We start from the raw sequence: 27,997 nt of genomic DNA, 5'->3' as shown, positions 1-27,997 counted from the left end.
TCTAATATTGTCCCTAACCAGAAGATACAGGAATCTTAGAATGACATGTGCACTTTCAGTTATGTTAGTTATTGCAAGCCACAGTCCTTATCTACTCCTGGAAAGCATTCACGTTATCTTACCATGAGATTTCATAACATAATGCAATTAGAATGTATTAAAACAAGATTAATAACCACTAAGTGTGAGGCAAGACTAATTGTAACAAGAACTCCAAATAAAATAGGAATCTAGATTTTACCTTTGTGTTTCCTAGAAGCCACAGCAAAAAGATAAAATAGGTGAACCTACAGTTCCTAAAAGGCAACAGGCGGTTTTGACTGGAATCTCTTTCTCCTCCTCCATAGCATGTTAGAGTCTCTCCGATGCATGTGTGGGGTCTGTGATGTTTACAGCGGGTTTGAGAAATCATCCAGCCCTGTTTCCTCATTTTTCAGGGATGCAGATAGAGATTCAGAGGGGACAGCGATGTGCCCAAGGACATGGGTGTCAGCAGAAGTGGAATTTCTCCACCCACTGCACCAAATGCCAGCTTGATTCATCAGCCTGATTTATCCCCCCATGACTGTGGTCAGATGAAAAAACTCGGCTCATACTTCATCTGTTCCCTGCAGCTATCATCACTTTGGATAGACTCAGACTTAGGGGTGGACGTGAGGCAGGGCTCATGGGCCGTCCTCAGCTGTGGCAGTGACATCCATGCACCAACAGCTGCATGGTGACTTAGGTCCCTTGTGAGCTCCTGCTGCTCCTCCAGCTCTGAGATATCGAGGGCTTTTCCAGGGAAGCCTGCCTGGGTGCAGAAGCCTCTGCGTGGGCCTGTGCCTAGGATGGGGCTAATGTCGGCCATGGTGACCGGGAAGGGCTTGGCCACTGGCTGGGGCGAGGCAGGCCGGGGAGGGCTGCTCTTGCCCGACCTCCTTCCAGAGTGGGATATCTGCAGAGTAGCTGGGCTGCCTTCTTGTTGTGAGGACGTGGCTGCTTCTGCAGTAGCGCTGAAGTACAATGTGGAGCTCTGCTGTCCTTCCCCTCCGCTTGGTTGCCCACCCGTCCCCTTCCCCTGTGTCCCAGAAACAGCACCAGCTCCCTCCTTTGGGGTGCCCTCCTCCTGTGTGGCTGCTGGGTTCTGGGTAGGTGCTTCGTCCTGCTGATCGCTGGCAAAAGATACGTAATGTGAGGTTTCCAATGGGTCGGCCTCTGCTTTAGAGATACCTTCAAACACGGAGCCTTTCTCTAAGATTGAGGGGTCACAGGAGGTGGATGGGAGCTCTTGCTGGGCAGACAGGGCCTTCCTCTGCAAGTCGCCCTGCTGACTCAGCCCCCATGCAGGTGGACAGTAGACAGGACTGTCATCTCCAAAGGCGGCATTGATCTTAGACATATTTCCTGTTTTCAGGGCAAGTTTCACCCACAGCCAGTGGTGATGACTGAGGAAGGAGTCCTCCACAGCAACCTGGGTCCCCAGCCCTGCCTCTGGGGGGACCTGCTCAGCGGCGGGGGGCTTCCCCAAAATAGCTAGCTCATAACTTGCCCCTTGGCATGAGCCTGAGCTCTCTGTTCTCTTCCCAGATAGAGCCACGGCCCGGGGAGAAGCTCCTCTCTCGGTTTTATCACCTCCTGCAATGCCGCAGGACTTCCTTATGCAGCCCTGCCAGATGTCTGTGGATTTTGGATGCAGCAGGCTGTAATAAATTACCAGTGAGACACTGCCTGAAAAAGAACAAAAAGACCTTAAGGTTATGTTCTTTGAAGTCTGCATTCTCCCTGTGGTTTGCCATTTCAGGTTCTGGCCGTTTTGTGTAGAGCAAGATAATCTGGGATCCAAAATAGGACTCTTGCTGGAGCCTCAGAACTGGATATTTTTTGGGAAATTTAAGTAGGTTCCAGGTTCTCTAAGCTGTAAATGTTTCTAAACTTAAACACGAATAACAAGGCTTATATCCTATGCTTTTGTCTGGAGGGTAGCTCCCGCTGAGTAATCTCTGTGTGTGTGTTAGTTTGCATTCGTGCATGTGAGTGTGTGCATGAGTGTGCATTCGTGCATGTGTGTGTGTACACACAGGTACATGTTTGGTAGAAATACGCATTCTACTTTTGAGTAACTGGATCACATACTCCAAATTCAACCGTCAATACAGTGGCTGATGGGTTACAAAGCTGGGGGAAGGGAGGGAGTAAGAAAGCCTCAGAAACAAGTAAGATGTAAACAGAGGTTAATCAGACTCATCCAAAACCCCATTTCAAGGAATTTCCATGAACAACAACAACACTTCCTTTGTACATAAACATCTTAATCACATTGTTGTCAGTTTAATTCATTTTGATCAGAAGTGTTGACTGCTGCAATAATTTCTTTACCAGAGCATTCCAGTAAGCCTCCCACGTTATTTCCAGTTTCCTGTTGTACTGGATCAAGTGCCTGGTTTCAGGGTGCTCATTATAAACAGCACGAAACCTGAAGTAACGCCCGAGAGGGCCAGGAGATCGCAGCGCGATGGAGCTGGAAAGACATCCCCTGAAGGACATCCCCCACCCCTGACCCCCTCCCCTGAACCCTCTCTTGTGTCTTGGGGGACTGGGAGGCCCAGGTCAAGCAGCTGGTTAGTGGCCAGGCTCAAACCTGGGAAAGGGAGATGGAATTCCCATGTTCAGTGCCACCTCTGCTGTAGGCCCTACTCAGACAATTTTTGCACTGTTTTGAATTCTCACAACTGCCTGGTGAGGGATGTATTGTCACCCTTCTTTTACAAGGAGCCACCCAAGGCCAGGAAAGATGAACAAAGGCCCCTGATCACAGAAGTCCTGGGAACCCTTATTCAGCGAACACAGACTTTCCAGAGGCCGTGTCATTTGGGGGTTCCTGGTGGCATCCCCAGGCTGGCATGCAGTTGGTACTCAATGAATGTTGGTCACAGGATAGAAGGAAGAGGGGAGGAGCCTGGACACCAGCTTGTGCTCTTTGGACTGTAATTCGTGTTGGATCTTCCCACCGAGGATTCCCAAGGATCCCCTGGGATCCATCAGAGACCAGAGGAGGACGGGCAGAGCTGGCTGCAAGCCGGCGGCCCCCTGGGTGCTCAGTGCTGCCCGTGGCCATGGATCTTCTGCTCACTGCCCTCCTGCTGTGCTGTGAGCCAGCATTCGGCTGTGAAAATGCCTTCTCACTGGAGTGAAACTGGAAGGAAACCAGGTGTCCACTCCCAGGAGTGTGACAGGTTTTCGGAGTGGTGTGGGACATCTTTTCTGAATTAGTGTTAAAATCCGGAAAGGAGATGAGGGTACATTTTTCCCTCCCACCACACTGTGTCTCCCAGGACTCAGCTATACCTCCCCTGAAATGGAAAATCTGGATTAGTTGTTAGACCTCCTGGCTGGCAAGGCCCCTTCATTCCAGTATCACATGGCCCCTTCCTGAAGAAAGGATTGCTTGAAATGTGCCAGGAACACCAGACCACCATGCAGTGTGGTGAGAGTGGTGCTTCTCACCTGGGCAGCCCAATGTCCTCAGTTTCCCAGAGGCAATTTATGCACATATGCAGCTTAGAAATCAGTGATCTGCTATTCAAATTATTTCAAAAAGGAGAAACTGATGGTGAAACAAGCTGTGGCCCGTCCAAACCACGGAATATGACTTAGCCATAAAAAGCAAGGAGCTGGGCTGAGCGCGGTGGCTCATGCCTGTAATAGTACTTTGGGAGGCTGAGGCAGGCAGATCACTAGGTCAGGAGATCAAGATCATCCTGGCTAACACGATGAAAACCCATCTCTACCAAAAATACAAAAAATTAGCTGGGCGTGGTGGCATGCGCCTGTAGTCCCAGCTACTTGGGAGGCTGAGGCAGGAGAATCACTTGAACCCAGGAGGCAGAGGTAGCAGTGAGCCCGCTGTGCTGGGAGATCAGGCTGGTGTCTGCACCTTTCAAGAGGCGGGTGGAATCCCTGCAGAGCCCATGCCAATCTGGGAAGCGAGGTCATCACCGTGGGCACAGCACAGACCTTGGGGTCATGCATTCATAAAATATGGCTGATGACAGCTGCCAGGCCTGTGCTGAGGCCTGCATTGGAGCCAGGCTTGAGTCTCAGCTCTATCTGTCACAAACCATCGGATCTTCTGGGGACTCGACCTCCCCTGTGCCTCACCTTCCTCTCTTCCACTGCAAGGGCACCGACCTCCCAGGGTGCTTGCCTATGGGCTGCAGGGGTGCCATGTCAGGATTTAAGGAGCTCCCCGAGGTGGGAGGGGAGAGGGAAGTCACGTCCTTAACCCTGCAGGAGCTCCGGGGAGGATGGGGGCTTTGGGGTCGAGGGGGGCAGCCCCAGTTTTGTGTGAGGTTCCGAGCACAGTTGAGCAAGGCAGATGAGGCTGAGCTCAGTGTCTCATGCTCTGATGGGAATGGCTCTGCCACCCATAGCACATTCCCTGGTCTCCAGTGAACCACATCTGAACTCAGTTTCCTGCCCTTTGAGCCCACTGTAAAAAAAAAAAAATAGGTTGAGGGAGGGGATGTAGATAAGAAAGGGACATTGGGTCTCACCAATCAGAAATCCAGACAGGACCCCCGCTGTGGTCTGCAGGCTGGTCCATGATGCCCCCTGGAGAAAGTCCGTGGCCAACAGCAACAGGATGATGTTCTCCAACAGCATGACCTGCAGGACGCAGGGGAGAGCCCCACACCTCGCCAGGTGCACCCCACCCAGGGGATGCCACATCCTGTGAGTGTAGCTGCTCCCCCTGCCCTCCATCCTGGGTGCCCACTGGGAACCCCTGGCTGCTGGGCCTACCCAGAAGCAGAGCTATGTCCCACTAAGACCTTCTCTGGCAAAGAGAGAGCCTCCCTGTTCTCAGGGTGGTTCATTAAAATGTCTGCAGAATCATAAAGGCCCAGGAGGCAGAAGGGCATTCCTCAAATGGCTAGGGGCTGTCTTTAGAGTCAGTCTGGGTTGAGAGACTTTTATTTCTACTTTGCATATTTCTCCATCCTCATGCTAACTGCAGGCACGCATTAATGTTATAATTAAAGGTAGCTGCAGAGCTCATGATGCCACTGAATTCCAGGAAGCTAAGGTCACAAACTTTGTAATAAGGATTTTTTCTTTGCAGCCACCAGGTAAATTTGCCTTGCGGCCACCAGGTGGCAGGCGGAGACAGGAGCTCGTGGGCTGACAAAGGGACCTGGCCACAGCTGATCAAAATGGCAGATCGTCCAGAAGGCGCATGGTATGCCAATCTGGGTCGCCTTGTTAACTTTCCAATTTTTAAATATTAAAATATATGTCTTCATTAAAATAAGCAAATGAGCGCGACATAATTCAAAGAAGATATATTTAAATATTGTGTATGTTATTTATTTTAAAATAACAAATTATATGCTGATTTTCTAAAAGTCTTCAAAAGATTTGCCAGGGTTATTCATTGGCTTCGTTTTCACTCTCAAAAATTCAAATAAAAAGAGAAATAAAAAAGATGATGAGGAGCTGCTTCGTCATCTTACAAATGTCCTGGGCAGGAATTCTGTACTAAATGCCTTGACCAGCAGCCGGTACAGAAGGCATCTTTCTCTCCCCACTGCTCAGTGGCGCGGTTCTGGTGGTTCAGATTCTTCAGTTTGTCCCAACTCCATCACCTGCCTTCTGTCTTTCCCACCATTTTTGTGGTTCTGGCCCCATGCCTCCTATCTTCATTCTCTCTCTGAAATCTCTCCTCTGCACCAATGTTGGGGTGACCTGCTTCACCCAGAGATTGTACCTTCCCATTTCTCCCCCATGCACCTCTAAACAGGCCCACCTTCACTCAGGATCCAGTCCCCACTTCTCTGTTTCTCTCTCTCTCTTTTTTTTTTTTTGTGAGATGTAGTTTCACTCTTGTTGCCCTGGCTGGAGTGCAATGGTGAGATCTTGGCTCACCACAACCTCCACCTTCCAGGTTCAAGCAATTGTCCTGCCTCAGCCTCCTGAGTAGCTGGCATTACAGGCATGCACTACCATGCCTGGCTAATTTTTGTATTTTTAGTAGAGACGGGGTTTCTCCATGTTGGTCAAGCTGGTCTTGAATTCCTGATGTCAGGTGATCTGCCTGCCTCAGCCTCCCAAAGTGCTCGGATTACAGGCGTGAGGCACAGCTCCTGGCCTACAGTCCCCACTTCTCAACAGAGCAGATGGCTCTGTTTGCCAGTTAACCCCAACTTTCCTTTCTGGGGTCATCTTCCAGCAGACTCTCCCCAGATTTCCACTGACAAAGAGTCTTTCTTCAACCAAACTCCAGTCAGGCTCCTCTGGGCTTTCTTTTCAACGAGGCTTCAACCCTGGCCAATGAGGGCTCCAGACTCAGCACATATGAATCCCCTCACCTCCCCACACTGAGAGACCTGAGCGAACGTGGACAGAGTTTCCAGCGGCTCAAGGCCTCACCTCTACCATTCTGACTTCAGTTTCTGTCTAAGAAAGCTCAGTGCTGCCAGGAGAATGTACTGTTTGTTCTGGCCAAAACTTGGTGCTGGACCAATGGGACCCTGGACTTCCTTTCAGAGCAGTTACTATAGAAACTTGGAATTGCAAATCATTTTGCTGTGCTGTGAGATATCCATCTTCTATTACCCAGAACTGTCTCCTCGAGAACCCAAGAGCCGTCTATTTAAATATAAACTCCAAGCCTGGTGGGTGCATTGCTCTAACGTGACTGACTCCTGCCTCCTGTCATAAAGAAATGAGAAATTTGTTTCTGCTCCCAACGAGTGGCAGGAGCCAGTTAACAAACGCAGATGGCGCACTCGCATGTACGATCCCACTTTCCTGCTTTTTGTGAATTTCCACTTCCCTGACTGTGCCCAAGCCCCTCCATGTTCCTCCTCCTTCCTCCCTTTTAACCCCCCAGTCCCCTCTGCACAACTTGCAGGTGGGCTTAGTTCACGCAGGGCTCTCTTCCCTATGGCGATAGGCTGAGTGCAGTGTGTTTTCATTGCTTTTAACTAGCGCAGGGCTTTGCTTCTTGCTGACTCCGTGCATGTCACTTTCCTCTGGATTTCCAGACACTCCAGGATCTTTCCATTGCTTCTGCAGCTTTGCCTGAAACGTCCCAGCTCCCACCCTCCACACTTTTTCTTTAGGTAAACCTTGCTCACCATACAGTACCTCGCTTGTGTCCGCTCTGTAAACCCTTCCCCTACTTTCCCAGGCTCTGCCTCTCGTGTCCTGTGGGGTTTTGATAGCATCACTTCTCTGATCACAGTGGCTGCACGGATTTGCTGATGTCTTTGTGGCCACCGAGACATGAGCCTCTCACACTGTGGTGTCTAATTCCATTTTCAGCACAGGAGGAAGCTGAATGTGTGCTGGCGTGAATAAACCCGTGATAAGTGAAAGAAGTGAGACCAGGTCGTATATTACGTTCCGAAATGATGGACAGGCTGGTTTCTACCTCTGAGCAGGAGGTGAGGACAGGTGAGTAGCTCCTGAGCTAGGCCGGTCATAGTGCCACCTGCAGCTGTCTCCAAACATGGATTCCCAGGCCCCACTCACACCTACTGAGTCAGAATCTCTGAGGGGAGCCTGGGAATCTCCACTTTAGAAAAGCCCCCCTGAGTGCCGCTGACAACCAGCAGGGCTAAGGCCTGGCTGCACCAGAGGCCCCCAGCCCCCAGTCCCTGCCAGGTCCTTCCAGCAGAAACCTGATGCACCCTTGCCAGGCAGTGGCCTACAAAAAAAGTGTAAAAATTAACCAGGCATGTTGGCATGCGCCTGTGATCCCAGCTACTCGGGAGGCTGAGGTGAGAGGATCACTTAAGCCCAGAAGGTCTAGGCTGCAGTGAGCTGTAATGGTGCTGCTGCATTCCAGCCTGGGCAACAGAGCGAGCTCTGTCTCAAAAACAACAAAAATCAAATCAAAATCAAAACACCTTATGTTCTTACTTGAAGGGATGTGGGGGTGATACACTCTCCAGTGGCCCAGGAATGGGCTCAGCATAGGTGAGTGATGCTTGGGTTGGCCCTGGGCTGAACTGCCCAAGGCTGGGGCCTCCAGATAGGCATTGCAGCCTCTTCTGGGGCCCACCCAGGGCCTGGGCTCTGATAACCTCTTTCCTGTGCGAGCTGCTGTCTCAAGGGCTGGAGCTTCGAGGGTCATAGCACCCTCTGCCAAAGGGAATGCTTTCAGATGGCAGCACGGGTCTGTGCCAGCAGGGTGCACCTCTCAGGGGGTGGCACCTCAGTGTGTCCCCTGCAGTGTGGCCTCTGGCTTCCAAGAGCACAGTCTGGGCATTCCCAACCTGCCCAGAGGTACTGGCTTCAGGTGTTGTCAGCCACAGTGAATCCACGGAGATTAGCTGAGGGTGTTGAGGAACAGCGGGAGAGGCTGCCTTGAGCTCTGAGTGGCCCATGTCACAGAGCCAGGGCTGCCCAGCACTGCCTGCCACAAAGAGGGGCCCAGATTTAGGTCTGGCCAGCTTGTGTGGTGCAGTGTGGGGTGAGCACGCCCACCTGTCCCCTCCGCCTTTTCTACAGCTCCATGGCTACAGCCCCTCCGTGGAATGCGACTGGCAGGCTGTCTTGAAATGTGAGTAGTTTAACAGGTTATCCTGGGAGCTATTTCACTTCTTTCTGGTGGTGTAGGACATCTTTGCCCTCCACTTCCTTCCTCCTCCCCTTCCTTCCTCTCTCCCTTCTTCCTTCCTTTCTCTTTTCCTTCTTTCTCTCTTTTCTTGCCCCCGATGTCTCTTTAATTTATTGTAAATTATTTACTTATCTTTCAGAGCATCTACATCTATCTACCTCTGACAGGCACTTGGTTTTCTGTTTGTCATCTATCGGTTTAGCAACAATCATTTCAGAGATGCAAAAACTGGGTGCGGGGGTAGGAGGGGTCCCTGCTGACTCTCATACAGTTCAGAACCGAATGATCCAGGCATCAAGCCCTAACTGGTTGGGCACCAAAGCCTAAAGCCCATGTTCCCCACCACGTGCTGCTGGGATCCAGGCCACTGGGCTAGGACTGCCCCCCCGGATGGTCTGTGCACAGGGAGAGAGATGGGGACGCTCGTGCCACTGTGGCAGATCCTACTCCAAACGTGATGGTGTCTGATTGCTGTTTCTCCTGTTTCATCACTCTTGACTCAGTGATCCAGTCACTATACGAGACAGCTGGGAAGAATGAAGGATAAACAAGGTGGCAGGTGTCCAGTTCCTCCTTATTGAGCTCCTGCTTATCTGGGCATGCTCAGACAGGGTGTCCACCTATGAATAAGCCACTTCGGCAAACTGGATGAGAAAATCAATATTCCACTTTGTTCATGCAGGGATTGTGTGGGTTGGGAGGCTGCTCATGCATGACCTGGGCTCTGTCATAGGTGAACATATCCACAACACGCATGCTGTTATGCTTGGCATTCAGATGTGGAAGCTGAGGTTGGTGAGGTTCAGTAACGTGTCCAACATTGCAAGTCCTATGAGCTCTGTCTGGCTCCATAGCCTATGGGGTCGCTGTGCTATATGGTCCTAAAATCAGCAGGTGTCCAGGATGCTCCCCTTCCCGGGACAGGAGCTGCCTTTACCTTCACCCAGGTCTCCACCCTGGAATGCCTGACTCCTCCCACAAAAGTCTCACCTTCTCATATTGATAATGGCTACAACTTATGGGTTATTTTGTGCCAGATACTTGTGTATGTCATTTTATTTGGTCTTTATAAGAACCCCAAAAAGTATATAGATCTTATTTAATCTTCATAGGAACACTGAGAGCAGGGTGATTTATCCCTAGTGTGTGCGTGAAAAAGTAGGTTCAGAGAGTTTAAATTCTTGGCTGAAGCCAGTTGGTGGTAGCTGTCAGCGGAGCTGAGCTCCAGTGCAAGCTTTCCTGACTCCAAAAGCCATGCCCCAACCCACGTGGTGGCCTTTTCTCTCCTTTGCCCATTACAATCCAGCTCAAACTCCACTGTCCAGCAAAAGGTGTCTCTGGTCATCCCGACGAGAGGTGGTGCCGGCAGCTACTCCTGTGAGTCCCAGACAATTTTTTTCTCCTGGAATCTAGCCACATTCTTCCTTATTTTGGTTATTTGGGTGCTTACTTACGAAATATTACAATTTTTTTAATTAGGAAGAAATCTTCTGGACTAGAAGCCATATGAAGAAGTATGAGGCCACTTTTGTGTTTATGATTCTCTCTAGGGGCTATGCCTGGATCTTCATCATAAACACCCAATAAATGTGGAGTTGATTAACAAAGACATTGAGTATACGATGTAATACAGTTGCGCTGTAATGATATTCAGCAGGTGGGCTGATGTAGAGAAGACATCGCCAAATCCACCTCAGTTGTCACCACAGGGACTTTGGGGGCCACAACTAGAGGTTGGGTTACTGTTTTCAAAGCCTGTCGTCTCTGTTCAAGACTATAATTCCTTTAAGGATTTTTCCTAAACTAAGCTATTCTTTCTTCAAGAGCTAGGCATACATCGGTGCATGCATGCACACACACCCACACACACACCCCTCCACTTGCTGTATACACTGTAAATATCAGGATAAAGAGAAGTGCCACTTGCCATGTAGAACGTGAACATCCTATTTCTGGAAGGGCTGTCCCAGAAGCTGAGGTAGCAGAGGATGTAGATGGCCCCCACGAGCAGGTTGAACAGCCTCCAGTGGCAGGTGCTGTCGATGACGTCACTCTGCTGGGCGACGAGCCAGAATGTCATCACCAGCCAGTGGGCACCTGCACAGAGGCCGGGTGCAGACGTCAAGATCCACACAGGGAGATGGGGCAGGGGCAAGGACACAGAGACCAGGGGCTGGAAGCCCTCCTCTCCCACCACATTTGACTCAGCATCCAGGAAGAGCCATTGGAAGACCCAGAAGAGATCTGAAGGGCACAGAAAACCAGTGCAGTTTACCTGTGCATGTATTCTCCTGTTTTATCCACATAAAGCACATCTGATCTAATTTGAAGATGAGAAAACAGACTAGCTTCAATAACACTTGCCAAATATTGTATACCTATGCCCTTCTTGTTCCAAAATGTGTTTAACGGGGCAGTTATAAAACTGACTGCCAATTATTTTTAAATTGTTATGAGAGCTAAAAACCTCCATACCCAAAGCAAAGAACTCTGTAGTACAGCTGTAATTTTTTATTCCCATATTTTAAGATGAATGAAGCATTCTGGATTTCAAGCTGAGTTTTTAAAAAAGAATAACAAAATAGCTAATCTCTCTTTAGGAGCACAGTTTTTTTTTTTTTTTTTCTTTTTCAAAAAAAAATTCTTTCCTGCCAATAACTGTATTTAATGTTTGCTTCAGGACCAAGGGCCAAATATTTCTTAATGTGTCCAATTCTCTTCAAACAAGAGTACCCTGTTCCTTCTTGCAGAGTATATTCACTGATGACCAGAGATGACAGCTCCCCTTGGCAGGGACACACAGGCCCTATTCAGGGAGTCTCATAGCCAGAGAGACTCTGTCATTGCCATTCATATTGTGTGTGCCTAGACTGAGGGAGGAGGGAGTGCTTGGATTTAGTGGAGCTGTCCTATTTGCAACAGAGGAGATGTCCAAGATTCAGCATTCCAAGGGAATGGTGCACTTTTGGAGGCTATTTGCAGTATCACATATATACTGTATGTTTTTGTATCAGGTGAGGCAGGTGGTACCCTGTACCTCCCTCCTGTTTGGGTGACAGTTTTTCTACATAAAATATTTTGGCCTATAACACAGAACAGTCTCTTGAGAAGTTCTCTGCTCCAGAGTTAGCTGGGAGTTTTGAGGGCTGGGATGTCTGAGCTGTGGCAGGGTATCTCCTAAGACAGCCAGGATGCGTTCCTTCCTGCTCTGGATATGTACTCATCTGGAGCTGCAGTCTAGTCCTCCATGCTCTTGAATCTGGGCTGGCTATGTTTGGTTTGACCAACAGAATACAGCTGAAGCAGTGCCGAGCCAGTTCTAAGCCTATTTTTACAGAAGACTTGCAGTTTCCAGTTCCTCTCCACTGGAATTCTCAGCTGCTAATTCCCATCAAGGCTCCCTATGAATCTGAACACCTGCTACCCCATTGCCATCTCTGAGGCCACCCAAGCAAGATCCATTCAGCAGAGAGCCCAGTCCGCCCTCAGGCCTGGGATTGAGGATCCTAAGTGGTTATTCTTGAGGCATTCATTTCTGGGTTGGTTTGTTATGCAGCAACAGATGACCAGATCATTAGCTCCGCTCACCTGCAACCACAAAAACCCAAACGTGGTAGGCTTTGTAGAACAGGACCAGGCTCAGCACACGTGTTCCCAACATGCCCATCCTCCAGAGCTGCTGGCAGAAGAGGGCGGCCCATGGCACAGCCAGGTGGCCTGGCTTCATGAAGCCCATGAAACGAGTGTAGGACACCAGTGCCCAGGAGAGTGAGAACCAGGAGAACAGCGTGCTCACCCCTGCAAGGGAAGCAGAAAGACATGGTATGCTCTGAAGGTTTGGAAATCATCACACCATGTGAAGATTCACTCATGGCATTTCTTTAATGGGACATGTAACCTCTTGTTAAAAGCCTGGCTGCACAGAGGGTATCACTAACCCAGCACCTTGACCAGTAGGTAACATAACAACTCTGTGTCCAAATATACGTGTTTATATTCAGGAAAAAACGGGGATATTCAGGAAGTATTTGCACTGCACAATGTACCAAATGCCCTTCCCAGCAAATGAGCTGGACTCTTTCTTTCTACGCCCTTTAAGAAAACATGTTCCAAATCCTGATCTTCTAAGGCCTCCGTATATAACAAAGCTGATCCTACAAGGCTGTGAACATGGTTCCACCCCAAATGTACTTTGCTGTTTGAATGAAAACATCAAATGGTGTCAGGCTATTTGATAAAGATGGACAGAAGGACAGTGCAGTTATATGTCAAGCATTTAATTTATGAATATGCAATTGTGGACACTCTGCAAAGAGGAAGGGAGAGACGAAGATATGGAAGGGGAGAGGTGGGGAGGGGAGGAAGGGGAGGGAAGAGAAGGGGATGGCAGGAGGGAGACGGGGAGAGAAAAAGAAGCAACTGACAGAACAGGCAGAGAATGTGAATGTCCTGAAATGAGTGGGAGCTGGAAGCAAATGTTGCTGGGGCCTGAGTTGTTCTGTTTCCACGTGCTCTGAGGGTGTAAGCCTCTGGCTTCGTTAAGAATTACTTTTTTTTTTTTTTTTTTTGAGACAGGGTCTCATTCTCTGTCACCTGGACTGGAGTGCAGTGGTGCAATCACAGCTCACTGCAGCCTCAAACTCCTGGCCTCAAGTGATGCTCCCGCCTCAGCCTCTTGAATAGCTGGGGCTACAACTGCATGCCACCATGCCTGGCTAATTTTTGTATTTCTTGGTAGAGATGGGTTTTCACTAGGCTGGTCTTGAGCTCCTGGGCTCAAGCAATCCATCCATCTCAGCTTCGCAAAGTGCTGGGACTGCAGGTGTGAGGCATTGTGTCCTCCCAAGAATGATTCTAATGATTAAAGATACAAGAAAAACCTGTGCACTGAGTTTACTGAGAAGCAGCCTTTCCAAGGTATTTTCAGGATAATTTTGATTATGGGCAATTTCTATCTTATGGGCTGACTTTAGAACATAACCCTTAGGAAAGAAGGGAGCCAGTCAACTCTCTGTAAGCTCACTGCAGCCGCAAAAGCCAATTTGAAGCATCATTGTGGGCTAGTGAGCTCCAGGTGTCCTAGTTCTCCTAAGCAGAGGAAATCTCGAGGGGAAGGTTTTGCTAAACAGGCTCGTGTTCCCTTCCCCCTTCGACAGTCAGGCAGTCTGTGCTCCGTGGTGAAAGTTACTCACCTGGCACAATATCTGTGAAGTCTGAGGCTACAAACACATATGTCTGAAGCAGTAGGTGGGGCCCGGTCTGCAGCAGGGCCTCCAAGAGTCGAAGGGCCGACAGGTCGGCCTCCTGCAGCTGCAGCTGGCCTCGATGGGGAGCCTCCTGTTCCTTCTGCAGAGCGGTCAGTGCAGCGTCCCAGTGCCTAGGGAACAGCGGAGGGCACATGACATGGAGCCAGAGTGTGGTGAGCTTCAATGGGACCTCCTTTCATTCAGAGACTTACAACGTCCTAAGCAATATCCTATGCCCTTACTAGTTCCCAAGAGCTACCAGTTAGGCTGCTGCCAGGCTCTGACTGCAAGCAGAAGACGTCAGTTCTATGTAAGTTTCCCCGAGTCCCGTGGTGCTCAGCCAGGCCACACTCTTCCCACGTCTGGGGAGGGTGGGGGCAGGCTGGGAGCCAATACCTGACCCGAGGGCTCTTTGAGCTGGAGTGGCTGCATGGCAAGGGAGCCCAGGCTGCCCGCTCTATGGGGCTCAGCAGTCACCCTGACCTGAGTTCCCACACCAGATCCTCCTGGGATGGGAATTCATTTATCGGCAGATGTTTGTTGCAAGGTACTGTGTGTTGTCATCTCTTTGGAGGACAAAAAGGTGAAAAAACTGTCTTTCTTAAAAAGAAAGATGAAAAAGATGTTGGTGATATACAGTATTAAAGTGGAAGTATAAAAAAAAAACCTAAATAGAAAAAAGTAATCATCTTTAAGTAGCCACTAATGACAGGTTCTCTTTAACAGAGTCAGACTTAAAATTAACATAGTGTGCATTATTGGGAACTTAAAGAATACACTTGTGGCTCAAATCCTTGCCTTTATTTATTTATTTATTGAGACAGGGTCTTGCTCTGTTGCCTAGGTTGGAGTGCAGTGGCGCCATCTCAGCTCACTGTAACCCCTGCTTTCCAGGTTCAAGCAATTCTTACGCCTCCCAAGGCATGTGCCACCAAGCCCAGCTAATTTTTGTATTTTTAGTAGAGATGGGGTTTTACCATGTTGGCCAGGCTGGTTTCAAACTCCTGGCCTCAAGACATCAGCCTGCCTCCACCTCTTAAAGCGCTGGGATTACAGGTGTGAGCCATCATGCCTGGCCAGATCCTTTCATTTTTATAAGCAACTTTACCTCACAAGGTTTGTATTTTACTGGCTTCCCGGTTAGTAGATTCTTTTGTATTTTGTTATGAGGACACTCAAAGGGACCTATTCTTAGGCAATTAATTCAAAATTGTGCAAAACACAATTGTTTTGGCTCTCCCTACAGGTCCTTTTGCAGAACTGCAATTTGCAAAACAGTGTTTTCTTTGAACCGAATGTGCTAATTTCAGGATGAGGAATAGATCTGCTTCCTATTTTAATGTTCAAAGTTTGCCTCTAAGGAAGTAAATTTCTGTTTTTTGGTTCATGTTTAACCTGAGAAACACTGCAAATCTTGCGGCTTTTATGCTTGCACTGGCTGTTATAAACCTCAGGGCCAAATTGTGACCCGCTTCCAGTAACTGTGCATTCTGGCTCTATCTTGGTTTCCAGCATTTCATCTCTATACCTGGCCTTTCTCACGTCTATTCTTTTTTGTTCTTTTAAATTTTGATGTGTATTTTTAAAGTCATCTTAACTTCTTTTTGAAAATAAGGATAAATATACATGACTAATTGTTTTTCCCAATTTCTAAGTTCATGTCTCTCTTCACTTATCTATATGAATTCACTAATATATACCAGATTATTCAAGTTAGTTTTTTGATATATACCAGAAAATCATGGCATCACTTAAGAAAATTAAGAGCACATGGGAAAGACAGTGTGGCGTCTGCTGTGAAATACCAGCAGCATGAATTTGGACACACTGTGGTCCCCTGGCAGTCCCCATCTCTGAGGAAGGCAGCAGATTCCATGGCGCCTGAGGGTCCACACAGCTTCAGAAGGCAGATTTGTCTAACCATTACCCAGGAAGCTTCTCTAAGTCACCACCTGTCTCTTTGGGATACCAAACATGAGCTCCTGGTAACTGACTCACTCAACAGCCTGTCTGTCCTCGAGAGCTCATGCCTTATGACTGTGATGGTCAAAGCCAAGTAAGGCCCAGCGCCCTTATGGATTTATTACTGGGATGGGCCAGTCAGGGAAGGGGATGACAATGGCAGCTAGGGCACAGGAAAGGCTCTAATCCTATGAGGCCCTTGGAAAGCCCCTTCTCTGCCTTCTTCCCCATGGAAAGAAAGGCCCTATCTTTTCAGAGGAAAGGCACTGCTTGAAACAAAGGCCCAGGTTTGGCAAAATGGCTGTGGCTGCAAGTGTGCTTTTGGTGCTGTTAGAGATTTAGACTCCAACTCTGAGGGTCCAGTGAAACTGACAGTGGGTACATGAGGTCTTTCTCAGAAGCACCCTCTACCTCCTGGCTGAGATTCTACTCTGGGCAGGGCGGCATCACTCCCTGCTCGCAATGATGCTCTCTGTGGGGCTCAACACTCATTTCAGCGCCTCCAGAGAAAGTCTTGGGAATAGCATGCAGGCATAAATCCCCAGGACCCAGAGCAGCATTGGCCGCGACCCCTTGAACACCCTTCCAACCCTCAGTGCCTATGATTTAATCAACACTTGAGCTGCAGGGCTTCGCTGCTCTGATCCCCGAATTTTTCTCCCTTAAAAAAAACCCTGTCAACCCAATGGAATTATGAGGCAGCTGACAGCTGAAATGTGCCCTTGATGTAAACTCACTGATGCATCTCTTCTGATAGCTCCTTGAATCCAGGTTCTCAAAGTAGAAAAAATGAGCCCTCACCTGCCGAGATGGTCTGTGGATCACGGATAAGCCCACCACGTCCCAGAACCATCCCTGGCTACTTCTCTACAGAAAAAAACCACCTCTGGCATCCAAATGACTTTTTCCTGGTATGATTCTTAAAGCAAATGTCACCAGGCTGGCTTCACTGTCTAGCCTGTGGTTCACTAAAGCTAAGCCACCTTCCTGTTTTAAGGTGATAGTGTGTAGGTGGAACTGCCTTAAGCAACTTGCTTTATATAGAGCTAAAGTCTCAACCAACAAAACAGCGAGACAGGACTTCAACTGAAGGCAAGAAAAAGCTTTTCCTAAGGTCCCAGCTGCACAGAGAAAGCCCTTGAGGTTGAAGATGCTCAACAATGTGTAGGCCGGACCTGGGGTGCCATTATCAGAGCAGGAGTTTGACACGGCAGCTTTGAACCTCTTCCCAATGCTGAACTTTGATGACCTTATGGACAGAATCCACGGGGACAGAAGAATCCTTCTACTGCACTTGCACAACTGTGCTCCAGAGGTGAAAGGCAGCTGTTCTTACCGCTTCCAAACGCCAAGCTGTAGGAGGTGCAGCATCGCCAAGGAGCAATGCCCTTGATGCCCGTCTGCTCGGAACCACAGGTAGCTCAGGGCCTGGACCAAGAACCCAGGCAGGAGGACCGCAAGGGCCAGCCACCCCCACAGAAGCCGTCCTGTGGTGAAGTAGTAAGCCACAGTGTAGAGGCCTGGGGGAGAAGAGGAAAGGCAGGCAGGTAAGTGGAAGGCTGGAGTGAGGCTGGGTAGCTGCATTTTAAATAATTTAACATTTTCTGGATGTTATGATGTTCTGACCTCTTAAAACTTTTCTGGCTGGGGAGTGACCGCCTCTCCCCAAGGCTAGCAATTATTTGAGCTAGCAAAGGCCCCAGGCAGGAGCTTGCCTTTGACATGCGAACTAAATCTAGCCAGAGCCCGACCTCCCCTACCTGGCCCGTACCCTGCAGAAGGCAAGCTTCTTTTGCTTTAATCATCCCAGGGCCTAATGCCAGGCTACTAGGGATCACCTTTATACCCCAAAGCCACGGAAATTATCCAAAGAGCTAATCCGAAGCTGGTGCCCTGCCCCAGCTAAAGGTCTGGCCTCAAATTCCCTTGTTGCTTCCTGTCTCCTGCCTCCTGACCACCCTGGTGACACTCCCCTTTGGCCCGGCATGGAGTGCCATGTCCCCTGTCCTAGGACCTGGGAGCGCAACAAACTGCATTCCAGAGCCTCTCCTGTGTCTCATCTTGTGGCCACACCTAACTGTCTCATTAAAAACAAAACCACTGGGCTTGGTGGCTCACACCTATAATCCCAGCACTTGGGGAAGCTGAGGCTGGTGGATCACAAGGTCAAGAAATCAAGACCATTCTGGCCACCATGGTGAAACCCCATCTCTATCTACTGAAAATACAAAAATAAGCTGAGCATGGTGGCCTGTGCCTGTAGTCCCAGCTACTTGGGAGGCTGCGGCGGGAGAATTGCTTGAACCCCGGAGGCAGAGGTTGCAGTGAACCAAGATTACACCACTGCATTCCAGCCTGGCGACAGAGTGAGACTCTGTCTCAACAAAACAAAACACAAAACAAAACCAAAGCACTCTGGGAAGCTGAGGCAGTCAGATCGCTTGACGTCAGGGGTTCAAGACCAGTCTGGGCAACATGGTGAAACACCCTCTCTACTAAAAATACAAAAATTAGCAGGTGTGGTGACTGTGTGCCTGTAATGCCAGCTACTGGGGTTGGCCGAGGAACGAAAATGGCTTCAACTCAGGAGGCGGAGTTTGCAGTGCGCCGAGATTGCACCACCCCACTCCAGCCTGGGCCACAGAGTGAGACTCTTGTCTCAAAACAAAACAAAACAGTAACCAACCAACACAATGTCCCCACCACCAGCAAGAGTCTCCTGGGAGCAGCCTGGGAGCCGGCAGGGCCTCTGCCACAGGGACAGCATGTGCTGAATGACAGTGCCCGGCTTTCCGGAGCTGCTGGATGAGTTACGACCTGTGCCAAGTGCCTAGCATCTCGTGCATCCTGGAGAGCAATGGAACCCCTCTCTGGTCTGCTTGTTTGTGGTTGGGTGCAGTCACAGTGGAGAGGATCTGCACTCCCCAGCCAGTAACTCCACACCACGGAACTGTTAGTCCCTGTGCGGTCTGGACTCCACGTGAATGATCACAGCTCGCTCTGTGGGGTCCCTCTTCTACTTTCTCATGGGAACTCCCTGGCCTGGAACTCTGGACCTCCCCGATACTCCCGTGGAAGCAGCCACTGCTCCTGAGGGCTGTCTGAGACTGGTCGTGGGGGCGGGGCATCAGTAGAGGCACCGCACACAGGCGTCTTTCCATACCACTGTTTCTTGGGTTTTCCAACAGTAAAGTTCTAAGCAGATGAATGAACACAAGCCGCGAGTTTTGGGGAAACAGCGGAAACTGCCCCGAGGCACAGCTACAGACGCTGCAGCTCTGGACAGCGGGGTCGGGACTCAGCAGCCCTTCCTAGGTGCCCAGGCTGGGTCCGGCTCCCACCACCGCAGCGTCCTGTGCAGACTCCCCTGCACAAAAGCCTCAGGCGCAGACCCGGCCTGCCAGGCTGGGGAATGCTGCGGCCCAGGCCGTTGCCGGCTAGGGGGCAGGGGAGGACAGCTGGGGTGGGCGCCGATCCCCGCGGGTCCTGTCTCAGTCCTTCCCGCCCGGCCCGGGGCGTGGAGCCCGAGCGCATGGGTGTACTAGTTGCGCGTCTTGCTCTGCGCGCCTCGGAAACAGCGGGACCGGCTGGGACGCCGCCTGTGAACTCAGGAAACTGTCCCGAGCCAGCGGCCCCTGGATCCCCCCTCTACCCCAACAGGGACTCTGTCCCGGAAGAGGCGTCCGCAGGGAGCCTGGAGAAAGTAGGCGGAGACGCTCCTCTCGGCACCGAAGGAGTTACCAGTTCAAACCCGAAGGGCGCGAAAAATGGGGCCATCTTGCTCCGCCGCGGCTGGCGCGCTCTGGGCTTCCCCGGGACCGAGGTGTCCCCGAAGGGCCGCGTCCACCGCGTCCTAAACCCTGAAGCGAAGTCGCCGTCCTACAGGGCCCTGTGGATGCGGAGCCGTGCCCCCTCCCCCCGCCACCCCTCCTGCGAGAGGTCTCCAAGCCTCAGGGTTCCCCTGGCAGGCCCGGGGTCGGGGGAGAGCCCGAGCGCCCCCAGACTCGGGCTGAGCACATCTTGGCATCGTAGCACTTTGCAAAGCTTCTGTTGGAGGGAAGGGCGGATACATCTCCCCTGGCTCTGTGAGGGGATCTTGCATCCGTGGGAGGCATAGAGGGGGGTCGTGCATGGGGGCAGAGGACCAAGCATGGGTGGAGGAAAGTCATGCATCGTGGGTGGGTGGGTGGGGGGGTCCGTGCGTGGGCGAGAAGTCTAGCGTCCGTCAGGGGACAGGGGACCGAGCATGGGTGGAGGAAAGTCATGCATCCGTGGGGGATCGTGCATGCGTGGGCGTCCACTAAAGACTGGCAGGCGTGCTCTGCAGGTGGGGTGGCTACCACCGTGCATCGCTGGCGCGCAGTGCTGGGCGCAGGCCGCCCGAGGCGCCAGGGTTGGGTGGGGGGCTGCAGGGGTGAGCACAGCCTCGGCTGCAGCACTCACGCGCGCTCTGCTCGGCCGCCTGCAGCAGGGCCGAGAGCCCCAGGAGCCCCGTGTGCATCCTCAGCGCTGGCCCAGCAGCCTGCGCCCGCCCCTTCCCCTGCCCGCGGCCCCGCGTCGGGGAGGTTTCCGGCCCGGGGCCCGACTGCTGATGGCATTTCGGCCTGAGCGCGCGAAGTCTGGGTCTGGTTTATTCCTAGTCGCTAGCAGGGGAGGGAGGGAGGATCCCTGGGGTTTCTGGCTTCCAGGGTGGGTGGGGCGGGGCGGTGGAGTCCAGCTCAGGTCCGTGCTCCTGATAAGGGCAGAAGCGGGTTCTTCCCCCAACGCTATAGGGCCAGGAAGGCGCTTGGTGAGCGTCAGGACTGCACAGGGTTCCTCCGGAAATGGCTAAACTGGCCACCGCTTCTGAGGCCGCAGCAAGTCCGTTAACCACTAGTCAGGGAGTCATACTCTGTGTGAGTAAACACATATATGGAGAGAGTTGGGTTAGAATCGTTGATTGGGTCTTTTTGAAATCTTACAGTTGTGTGGCCAGAAAACACGGGACACGTTACCCGGCATTGTGGTCTATACCACAAATCCATTCCAGGCTCTAACCTCATGAAAGTTTTTTTCCAGATGTGCTTGAGGGTTAAGATTCCAATGTTCAAAAAGCAAGCACATTGGAAAACCTGCTCTTTGGAGATCGATCCATCTATTTATCTGTCTGTCTGTCTACAAATACAGAGATATATACACACAGAGAAAACATTCCGACATTTTAAAAACGGCAAGACAGAATTTTATTCAGAACCATCGTCATAGATGTAAGGGACTGCGCTGAGGTTTTGCAGCAGGGGAGACAGATTGGCATCCACTCCAAAAATAATAAGGAAATGTGGGGTTTTATGGCCAAGGAACAGAGTGGGGGGTGGTGGATGGAAAGTCACTGAGAAGAGGACATCAAGTGGGGGTTCTGCTCACCTGACCTAACAGGATTCTTGCTGAGGGTGGGCCAAGGTGATCCACATGGGGGAGTGGGGCAGGTGTTGGAATTTGGTCAGCTATGGAGGGTGATCAGACACCCTGGACGGGGAACTGGGGTTACACTGACTTAGCAGGATTCTTGCTAAAACTAGACTCCACAGGGACAGAGACAGGGACAGAGACAGGTTGGGTCCAGTGGTGCAGAGAGCTCAGAGGAGGCTGACCAAAGTCTGATCAAGGAGACATTCTTTGTCATTCATGTATGCACCTATGTATTGTAATTGGCTGTTCTTGCATTACTCTAAAGAAATACCTGAGACTGGGTAATTTATAAGAAAAGAAGTTTAATTGGCTCACAGTTCTGCAGGGTTTACAGGAAGCATGGTGTTGGCATCTGCTTGGCTTCTAAGGAGGCCTTGGGAGCTTATGATCATAATGGAAGGTGAAAGGGGAACAGGCACATCTCATGGTGAAAGCATGTTCAAATTAGCATAAGAAGAACGAGAACTTGGCTGGGCGAGGTGGCTCATGCCTGTAATCCCAGCACTTTGAGAGGCCGAGGCGGGCAGATCACCTGAGGTCAGGAGTTCGAGACCAGCCTGGCCAACATGGTGAAACCCCATCTCTATTAAAAATATAAAAATTAGCCAGGTGAGGTGACAGGTGCCTGTAATCCCAGCTACTCAGGAGGCTGAGGCAAGAGAATGGCCTGAACCCAAGAGGTGGAGGCGGCAGTGAGCCACTGCACTCCAGCCTGGGTGACAGAGCGAGACTCCATTTCAAAAAAAAAAGAAGAAAAAGAACTTGAATAGTCCACTGAGTGTTAGAGAAATTAAACTGGTCGTCCAAGACTGTTCAGGTTTAGGTAGTTTTACAGATTAATTCTGCCAAAGTTTCAAGAAACAATTAACTGCTACCTAATATAATTTGCTCCAGGAAATAAAGACCAAACTTTACCCAGCTTATTTTAAAAGACTGCTGTAGTTTTGATTGTAAACATAAAGATATATGTAGAAAGAAAATTATTTTAATGATGGGCATAGATGCAAAAATCCTAGGTAAAATAAATTTAAAATATATAAATATATTAAAATGGTGTGATATAATAAGGTGGGTTTTAGTATGAATTTTCAGAGCCCAGAAATCCTTTGATGTCACTCCATTATCATTTTGAACAAGAAATTTTTTTTTTTTGAGACAGTGTTACTCTGTTGCCAGGCTGGAGTGAAGAGGTGTAATCTCAGCTTACTGCAACCTTGACCTCATAGGTTCAAGCGATTCTCAAATCTCAGCTTCCCAATTGGCTGGAATTGCAGGCGTGTGCTAAGACACCCAGATAATTTTTGTATTTTTAGTAGAGATGGGCTTTCACCATATTGGCCAGGCTGGTCTTTAACTCTTGAGCTCAAGTGATCTCCCTGCCTTGGCCTCCCCAAGTGGTAAGATCGAAATAATCAAATGATTTTCTTGGTTGGGCACAGTGGCTCACAGAGAAGACAAGCATGCTCAGTATCACAACTACTGTGTAATATTGTGTTGGAGTGTATACCTAATGTAGAAGGAAACTGAAAGAAATAAGATTATGTAACTAGCAGAAGGGAAGAGTGAGACAGTCATCATCTGCAGATGATTATATGCTTGTTTACCTAGAACAGTCAACCTTGTCAAACACATACAACAGTTCAAAAGGCCTTCTGAATATAACTTACAAAAGCCAATAGCATTTCTCTGTATATCTACTATACAAAACTGGAAAAATTAAGATATTTGTAATAGTTAAAATATCTATAAAGTGCTTAGGAATTAATTTTTAAAATACATAAGATTTGTCAGAAGCACACTAAAGCTCTAATGAAGAACATAAGAAATGATCTGAGTAGATATATTCCTTGTTTTTGATTCAAACAACTGAATAAAGTTCTTCCCTAATTAGTCTATACATTCAATGCAATCTTACTAAAAATTCCAACATGATTTTTGTGAAACTTGATAGACTTACTCTAAAATGTAGAGGAAGAGAGGAGGTCCACCAGTTAGCCAACTTTGAAAATAAGGATAAAGAGGGATTTCTACCCTTCTAGATATTAAGATAGATCAAGAAAAAGCCATATTTATAGAGCATTATGGCATTGGCACAGAACAGATAGAAAAAACCAATATGGAATGCAGTGGAGAGCTCAGAAGCTGACTTACAAATGTGTAGAACTTAAAATATATGCCCAATACTGGCGCTACAAATCAATGGAGAAAGAGAAATTGTTCAGTGAATGTGTGATAAAATGAGCTCATAACTAGATCTCCACCTAGCACATGTCCACAGGTAGATGCCAGGTGGAGTAAAGACCTAAATATGAAAGATAAGACTTTAACAGAAAGAAGCAGAAAAAATAGAACATATTCATGACTTTGTAATGGAGAAGTATGTTTTAACACCTCAAAATACAAACCACAAGGGAAAAATGGATTGCATTTTTTTGTGTGTAACAAATGAAACCTGTTTAATGAAGGACCTCGTGGACGTTAACGGACAGAAGTTAGATACAGTGGAAGAAGTGTTTTGCAATGTCTCAAACTGACAAGTCATTAACACATGAAATATACAAGTAACTCCTATATTTCAACAAAAACAAGGCAGCAACCTCAGTAAAAAATGGGAAAAGGCATTTTACAGAAGAGAAAAACCTGAAAAGCCCTAATTTACTGAAGAAAAAGATCCCAAACTGAAGATAATTTAAGTGATGCTTAAACCTATCAATATTTTAAAAGGTGCAAAGTGAATGACATCACTTTATTTATTTATTTATGAGACAGAGTCTTCCTCTGCCATCCAGGCTGGAGTGTGGTGGTATGATCTCAGCTCACTGCAACCTCCACCTCCTGAATTCAAGCGATTCTGCTGCCTCAGTCTTACAAGTACCTGGAATTACAGACACATGCCACTGTACCTGGCTAATTTTTGTATTTTTAATAGAGACAGGGTTTCCTCATGTTGGCCAGGCTGGTCTTGAACCCCTGATCTCAAGTGATCTACCTGCCTCTGCTTCCCAAAGTGCTGGAATTACAGGCATGAGCCTCTCAGCCTGACATCATGTTACTTCTTTAGACTGGCAAAAATTACAAATTGGGAGATGCTCAGTCTCGGTAGAAACGTAAGGGGCCAGGCTTCAGGGACCTCTGGCCCTGCTGGTGTGGTTAGATCAGTTCAGGTTAAATGTCGTACAGTCTGATTAAAAATCAGACACAGTGTCTTCATAATTAAGGCAATTATTATTTTAATAATACATTTGCTAGCCTTTCTCTGTCTTTTCTGTTACATTAATGAAATAAGAATGAGCATTGAAGTTAATCTGCATTTTACACTTAATGTATCAGGAATGCATTCACATATTTGTGCAGTACTTATTATTCTTAGCAAGTCCTACATAGCTGAAGATTTTATTTGTTTACTTATTTTTGTAGTATGATACCACTGCAACAACCATTTGTGGAACATAATTCCTCCACTGTTTTCTGCCGGAATGCTTACTTTTAGATAAATTTCCCTGAGTACATTATGAGAAATGAGAGTAAAAGGAATGTTTTGGCGCTATACATTTGTAGCAATACTTGAATGAGTTGGTGTGGAAGCTACTAGTGTCTTCCATTGTCGCTAACCCGGGGATGATTCGCGACTCAGTCAGGCCACCCAGCTTCTTTAGCATCCCTCTCCTAGTGCCTAGGAAAAAGCCGTGGTTGCCAGGCCTCCTCTTGCCCCCTCCTTCAAGCCATGCAAACAAATCCTCCGTGAAGTCCATCCGGACCCTGTAAAACCAGGGCCGTGGCTCGTTTGCACCTGCATATACAGCAGACAGTGAGAGTGTGCACAGCATATAATGCCTTCTCAGTGCATGCTGAGTGTATGAACAAATGAGTGAATAAACAAGGGAGTGAATGAATGAAAGAAAGCAGCAAGGAAGCACTGCCGCTCAGTCTGGTCTTGTCCCAGGGCAAACACCCAGCAGGTTGCGCTGTTGCACCGGCCGTTGCAAACACTTGGAGCAAGTTTAAACAGAGCTCTCTGACTCTGGGACAGAGGAAGTGGAAAACCTGTGCCTTCAAACCATGTCATTTGGTTTGAAGATGACTTAATGTGAAAAGAAATGTATTTTAACGTCATTAAAGTAATTCTTAGTACTTGAAAATCTTGGCTAGCTTCTGAATGCTTTGGGAATACTTTCTCCATAGATACTGCACACGAGCCCCTGGGATGGGCAGGGCTGGTATTTGCTCAGTGAGACCCAGAGAGGTCAGTTTCTCCGCTGGTAGACGCAGAGCCGGATGCAGAGCCTGGCACAGGGCCCAGGTGTGTCTGACTCCTGTCCAGCGCGTTCTCCTGCAAGCTGTTGTGTTTCCAGAGGCACACTTCAGTGTGTGGAGTGAAAGGAAAGTCTCCAGACATGGAAAGAGCTGCTCTGAGCAGTGTGCTGGGCCCTTTTTTTTTTTTTCTATCTTCCTCCTCCTGGGACTGGGCAGACATCAGGCACAAAGAAGGAAACAGGCCTTCTGTGAGTGCACTAGCAACCAATAAGGGAGAAGCCTAGAGTGGCCATCCCTCTTATGTCTGCTGTGATGCTCTGGCCCAGGTGTCCCTAAGGCTGCCTTCCCCAAAGTCTGTGCATTGCGTATATGGGGTGGGGTGAGGGCAGCTGGAATTGGAGTGGAGACCCTTTGATTGTGAGGGGCTGTGGGGTAGAGATGGGCAGCTCTCAGGCCACTTCCTGGACAATTGCATTCCTCACCCTACTCTCTTTTTCTTCCCTGTGCTTACATCATCTTATTTGTGTATTTTCTCACTGTCCTCCTCCCTCTACGGACGTTGTAAGCATAGGAGGAGAGGGACTTCATTTGACTTGTTCACCCCTGTGTCCCAGACCCTGGCACAGAGGGAGCACTCGGTACACACTGATGGGCTGAAAGTGTGGATGGATCTGGGGACTAGGGCGATGGTTATTTGGCAGACAGCATGCCCCCCCGACCCAGGTAGTAGCCGTGAAGACTCTTTCTTTTCCCCTCCTCGCCTGCACTCTTTAGGATTGACCAGCGTTGCTTCAATGCATATTCTGGGAGCACAGAGGAAAGAGGGTTGAAGTCCCACCATTATGAAAAAGGTGCTCTTGCCAGGCGCAGTGGCTCACGCCTGTAATCCCAGCACTTTGGGAGGCCGAGACAGGTGGATCACGAGGTCAAGAGATCAAGACCATCCTGGTCAACATGGTGAACCCCGTCTCTACTAAAAATACAAAAAAATTAGCTTGGTATGGTGGCACATGCCTGTAATCCCAGCTACTCAGGAGGCTGAGGCAGGAGAATTGCTTGAACCCAGGAGGCAGAGGTTGCGGTGAGCTGAGATCGCACCATTGCACTCCAGCCTGGGTAACAAAAGCGAAACTCCGTCTCAAAAAAAAAAAAAAGAAAGAAAAAGGTGCTCTTGTAAGCCAGGTAAAGAAGGGGCAAGGCTCTTCCTGGTCAGCAGGGGAAAGGCTCTTCCCGGTCAGCAGGGGCAAGGCAGGTGCGTGGGGGAGGGTGAGGGCGGCGGGAGATGCAGCGGGAACATTTGGTTGGGACTGAGGCACTGTTCTGCTTAGGGACTGTGTGAGCAGAGGCAGTGGCTGCACAGGAAGAATTTAGATAAAGCCATAAGGCTGGAAGACGGTTTGGGGAATGGCTTTGAAGTGACATTTGTTTTGCAAGTTCTTTGTTTTTATCAATATTTGCATGTTATTTGGGTAGCCATAGGAGGAGGTTTTTGGGGTGTTAAAGTGCACTCTCTCCGTCATTTCTGCTACTGCCTGTAGATACACAATCACCTCAAGTTACTATCAGGTCACTAGGAATGGGCAAAGTCTAGATTAAAACCATTACGCGCCTTTGGAACAGAAAATATTGTAGGTCCCCTTCCCTCTCTGTAACTAATAACCAATGCAATATAAATGGCAATGTATAAAGAAGTCCACATATTCTTATTTTCCCCTCAATGAAGTCATGCATGACATTTTAAAACTAATACTTCACTGGCATCAGAGCTCCTGGGCTGTATTTGATCAAACTCTTGGCATCTGGCTCCGAAGCACATCCTTGATCTGTATGGATTTTTGTCAGAGAATCTTCTTTCTGAAAGGCAGTGTTTGGGGTCTTCCAAGGCACGCTGAGCTATGTTAAGCCCCTCTCACACACACAAAGCACTTAAGGCAGAAGGAACCTGGATATCCTATGCGGTCAATGGCGAGGCGGGCCATCACAGTGGCCCTGAATCCCTCCCTGAATCAGACCCTTTGTGATCTGATTCTGCGGCTTTGCCCATCCGCAAGTGGTGTCTGTTTCCCTAGCTCAGGAATCTAATTGGCCTTTCAACTTGCTTTGACCAATGAAAGCAGCAGAAGGGGCCAGTTAGGAACCTAGGCCTCAGGACACCTTGGATGTGGCTTTACAATTCACATGGCCATGGTAGCAGCCGGCCCCCCATGGAGCTGGAAGTTGACTTCAGAAGCAGGGGTAAGCCCGGTGGGAAAGGCTCAATTGTGTGCACCCAAATCTCTATGTTGAAGTCCTAACTCTCAGTGCCTCAGAATGTAACATTCTTATGCATAGTAATCTCCAGTCCTAAATCCAGCACCTGGTCATTGATTTATTTTCAAGAGGTAATACCATAGAATCTTTAAGTGAACGTTCTATTCCATTCTCCAGGCTCCCTGTGCTCAGGTGATCTTCAGCCCATCACAGGCCCTAGCCAGAAAAGAAA

The 27,997-nt window shown here is 49.0% G+C and overlaps 1 protein-coding gene and 1 long non-coding RNA gene across 2 annotated transcripts in view; one reads left to right on the top strand and one right to left on the bottom strand.

Annotated features, from left to right (window-relative positions):
* Nucleotides 1-10,780, top strand: part of LOC105720726 (uncharacterized) — a 30,368-nt gene extending 19,588 nt beyond the window's left edge. The window contains exons 2-5 of the long non-coding RNA XR_001108211.2: nucleotides 7,306-7,437; nucleotides 8,497-8,548; nucleotides 9,912-9,982; nucleotides 10,085-10,780. This is a non-coding gene — a long non-coding RNA (uncharacterized LOC105720726). The remainder of the gene's footprint in view (nucleotides 1-7,305; nucleotides 7,438-8,496; nucleotides 8,549-9,911; nucleotides 9,983-10,084) is intronic.
* XKR5 (XK related 5) lies at nucleotides 42-20,345 on the bottom strand. The gene is made up of 7 exons (XM_012457367.3): nucleotides 20,257-20,345; nucleotides 17,150-17,333; nucleotides 13,798-13,982; nucleotides 12,194-12,403; nucleotides 10,533-10,702; nucleotides 4,536-4,647; nucleotides 42-1,710 (listed from the first exon to the last, which is right to left on the bottom strand). The coding sequence occupies exons 1-7, from the start codon at nucleotides 20,312-20,314 to the stop codon at nucleotides 572-574; spliced, it is 2,058 nt and encodes a 685-aa protein (XP_012312790.2). The 5' UTR covers nucleotides 20,315-20,345; the 3' UTR covers nucleotides 42-571.
* Between the last annotated feature and the right edge of the window lie 7,652 nt (nucleotides 20,346-27,997).

This window comes from Aotus nancymaae, unplaced genomic scaffold (assembly GCF_030222135.1).
Source record: "Aotus nancymaae isolate 86718 unplaced genomic scaffold, 86718_ANA_hifiasm-v0.15.2.pri h1tg000090l, whole genome shotgun sequence".
NCBI classification, from domain to species: Eukaryota; Metazoa; Chordata; class Mammalia; order Primates; family Aotidae; genus Aotus; species Aotus nancymaae.
This window is presented reverse-complemented; position numbering and strand designations above follow the sequence as displayed.

Coding starts and splice junctions, on each gene's coding strand:
- XKR5 (XM_012457367.3), bottom strand. CDS start 20,314: ATGCACACGGGGCTCCTGGGGCTCTCGGCCCTGCTGCAGGCGGCCGAG. Junction 13,983..17,149: donor CAGCTTGGCGTTTGGAAGCG/GTAAGAACAGCT, acceptor GCTGTTCCCTAG/GCACTGGGACGCTGCACTGA. Junction 10,703..12,193: donor TTGGGTTTTTGTGGTTGCAG/GTGAGCGGAGCT, acceptor GCCTCTGTGCAG/GTGCCCACTGGCTGGTGATG.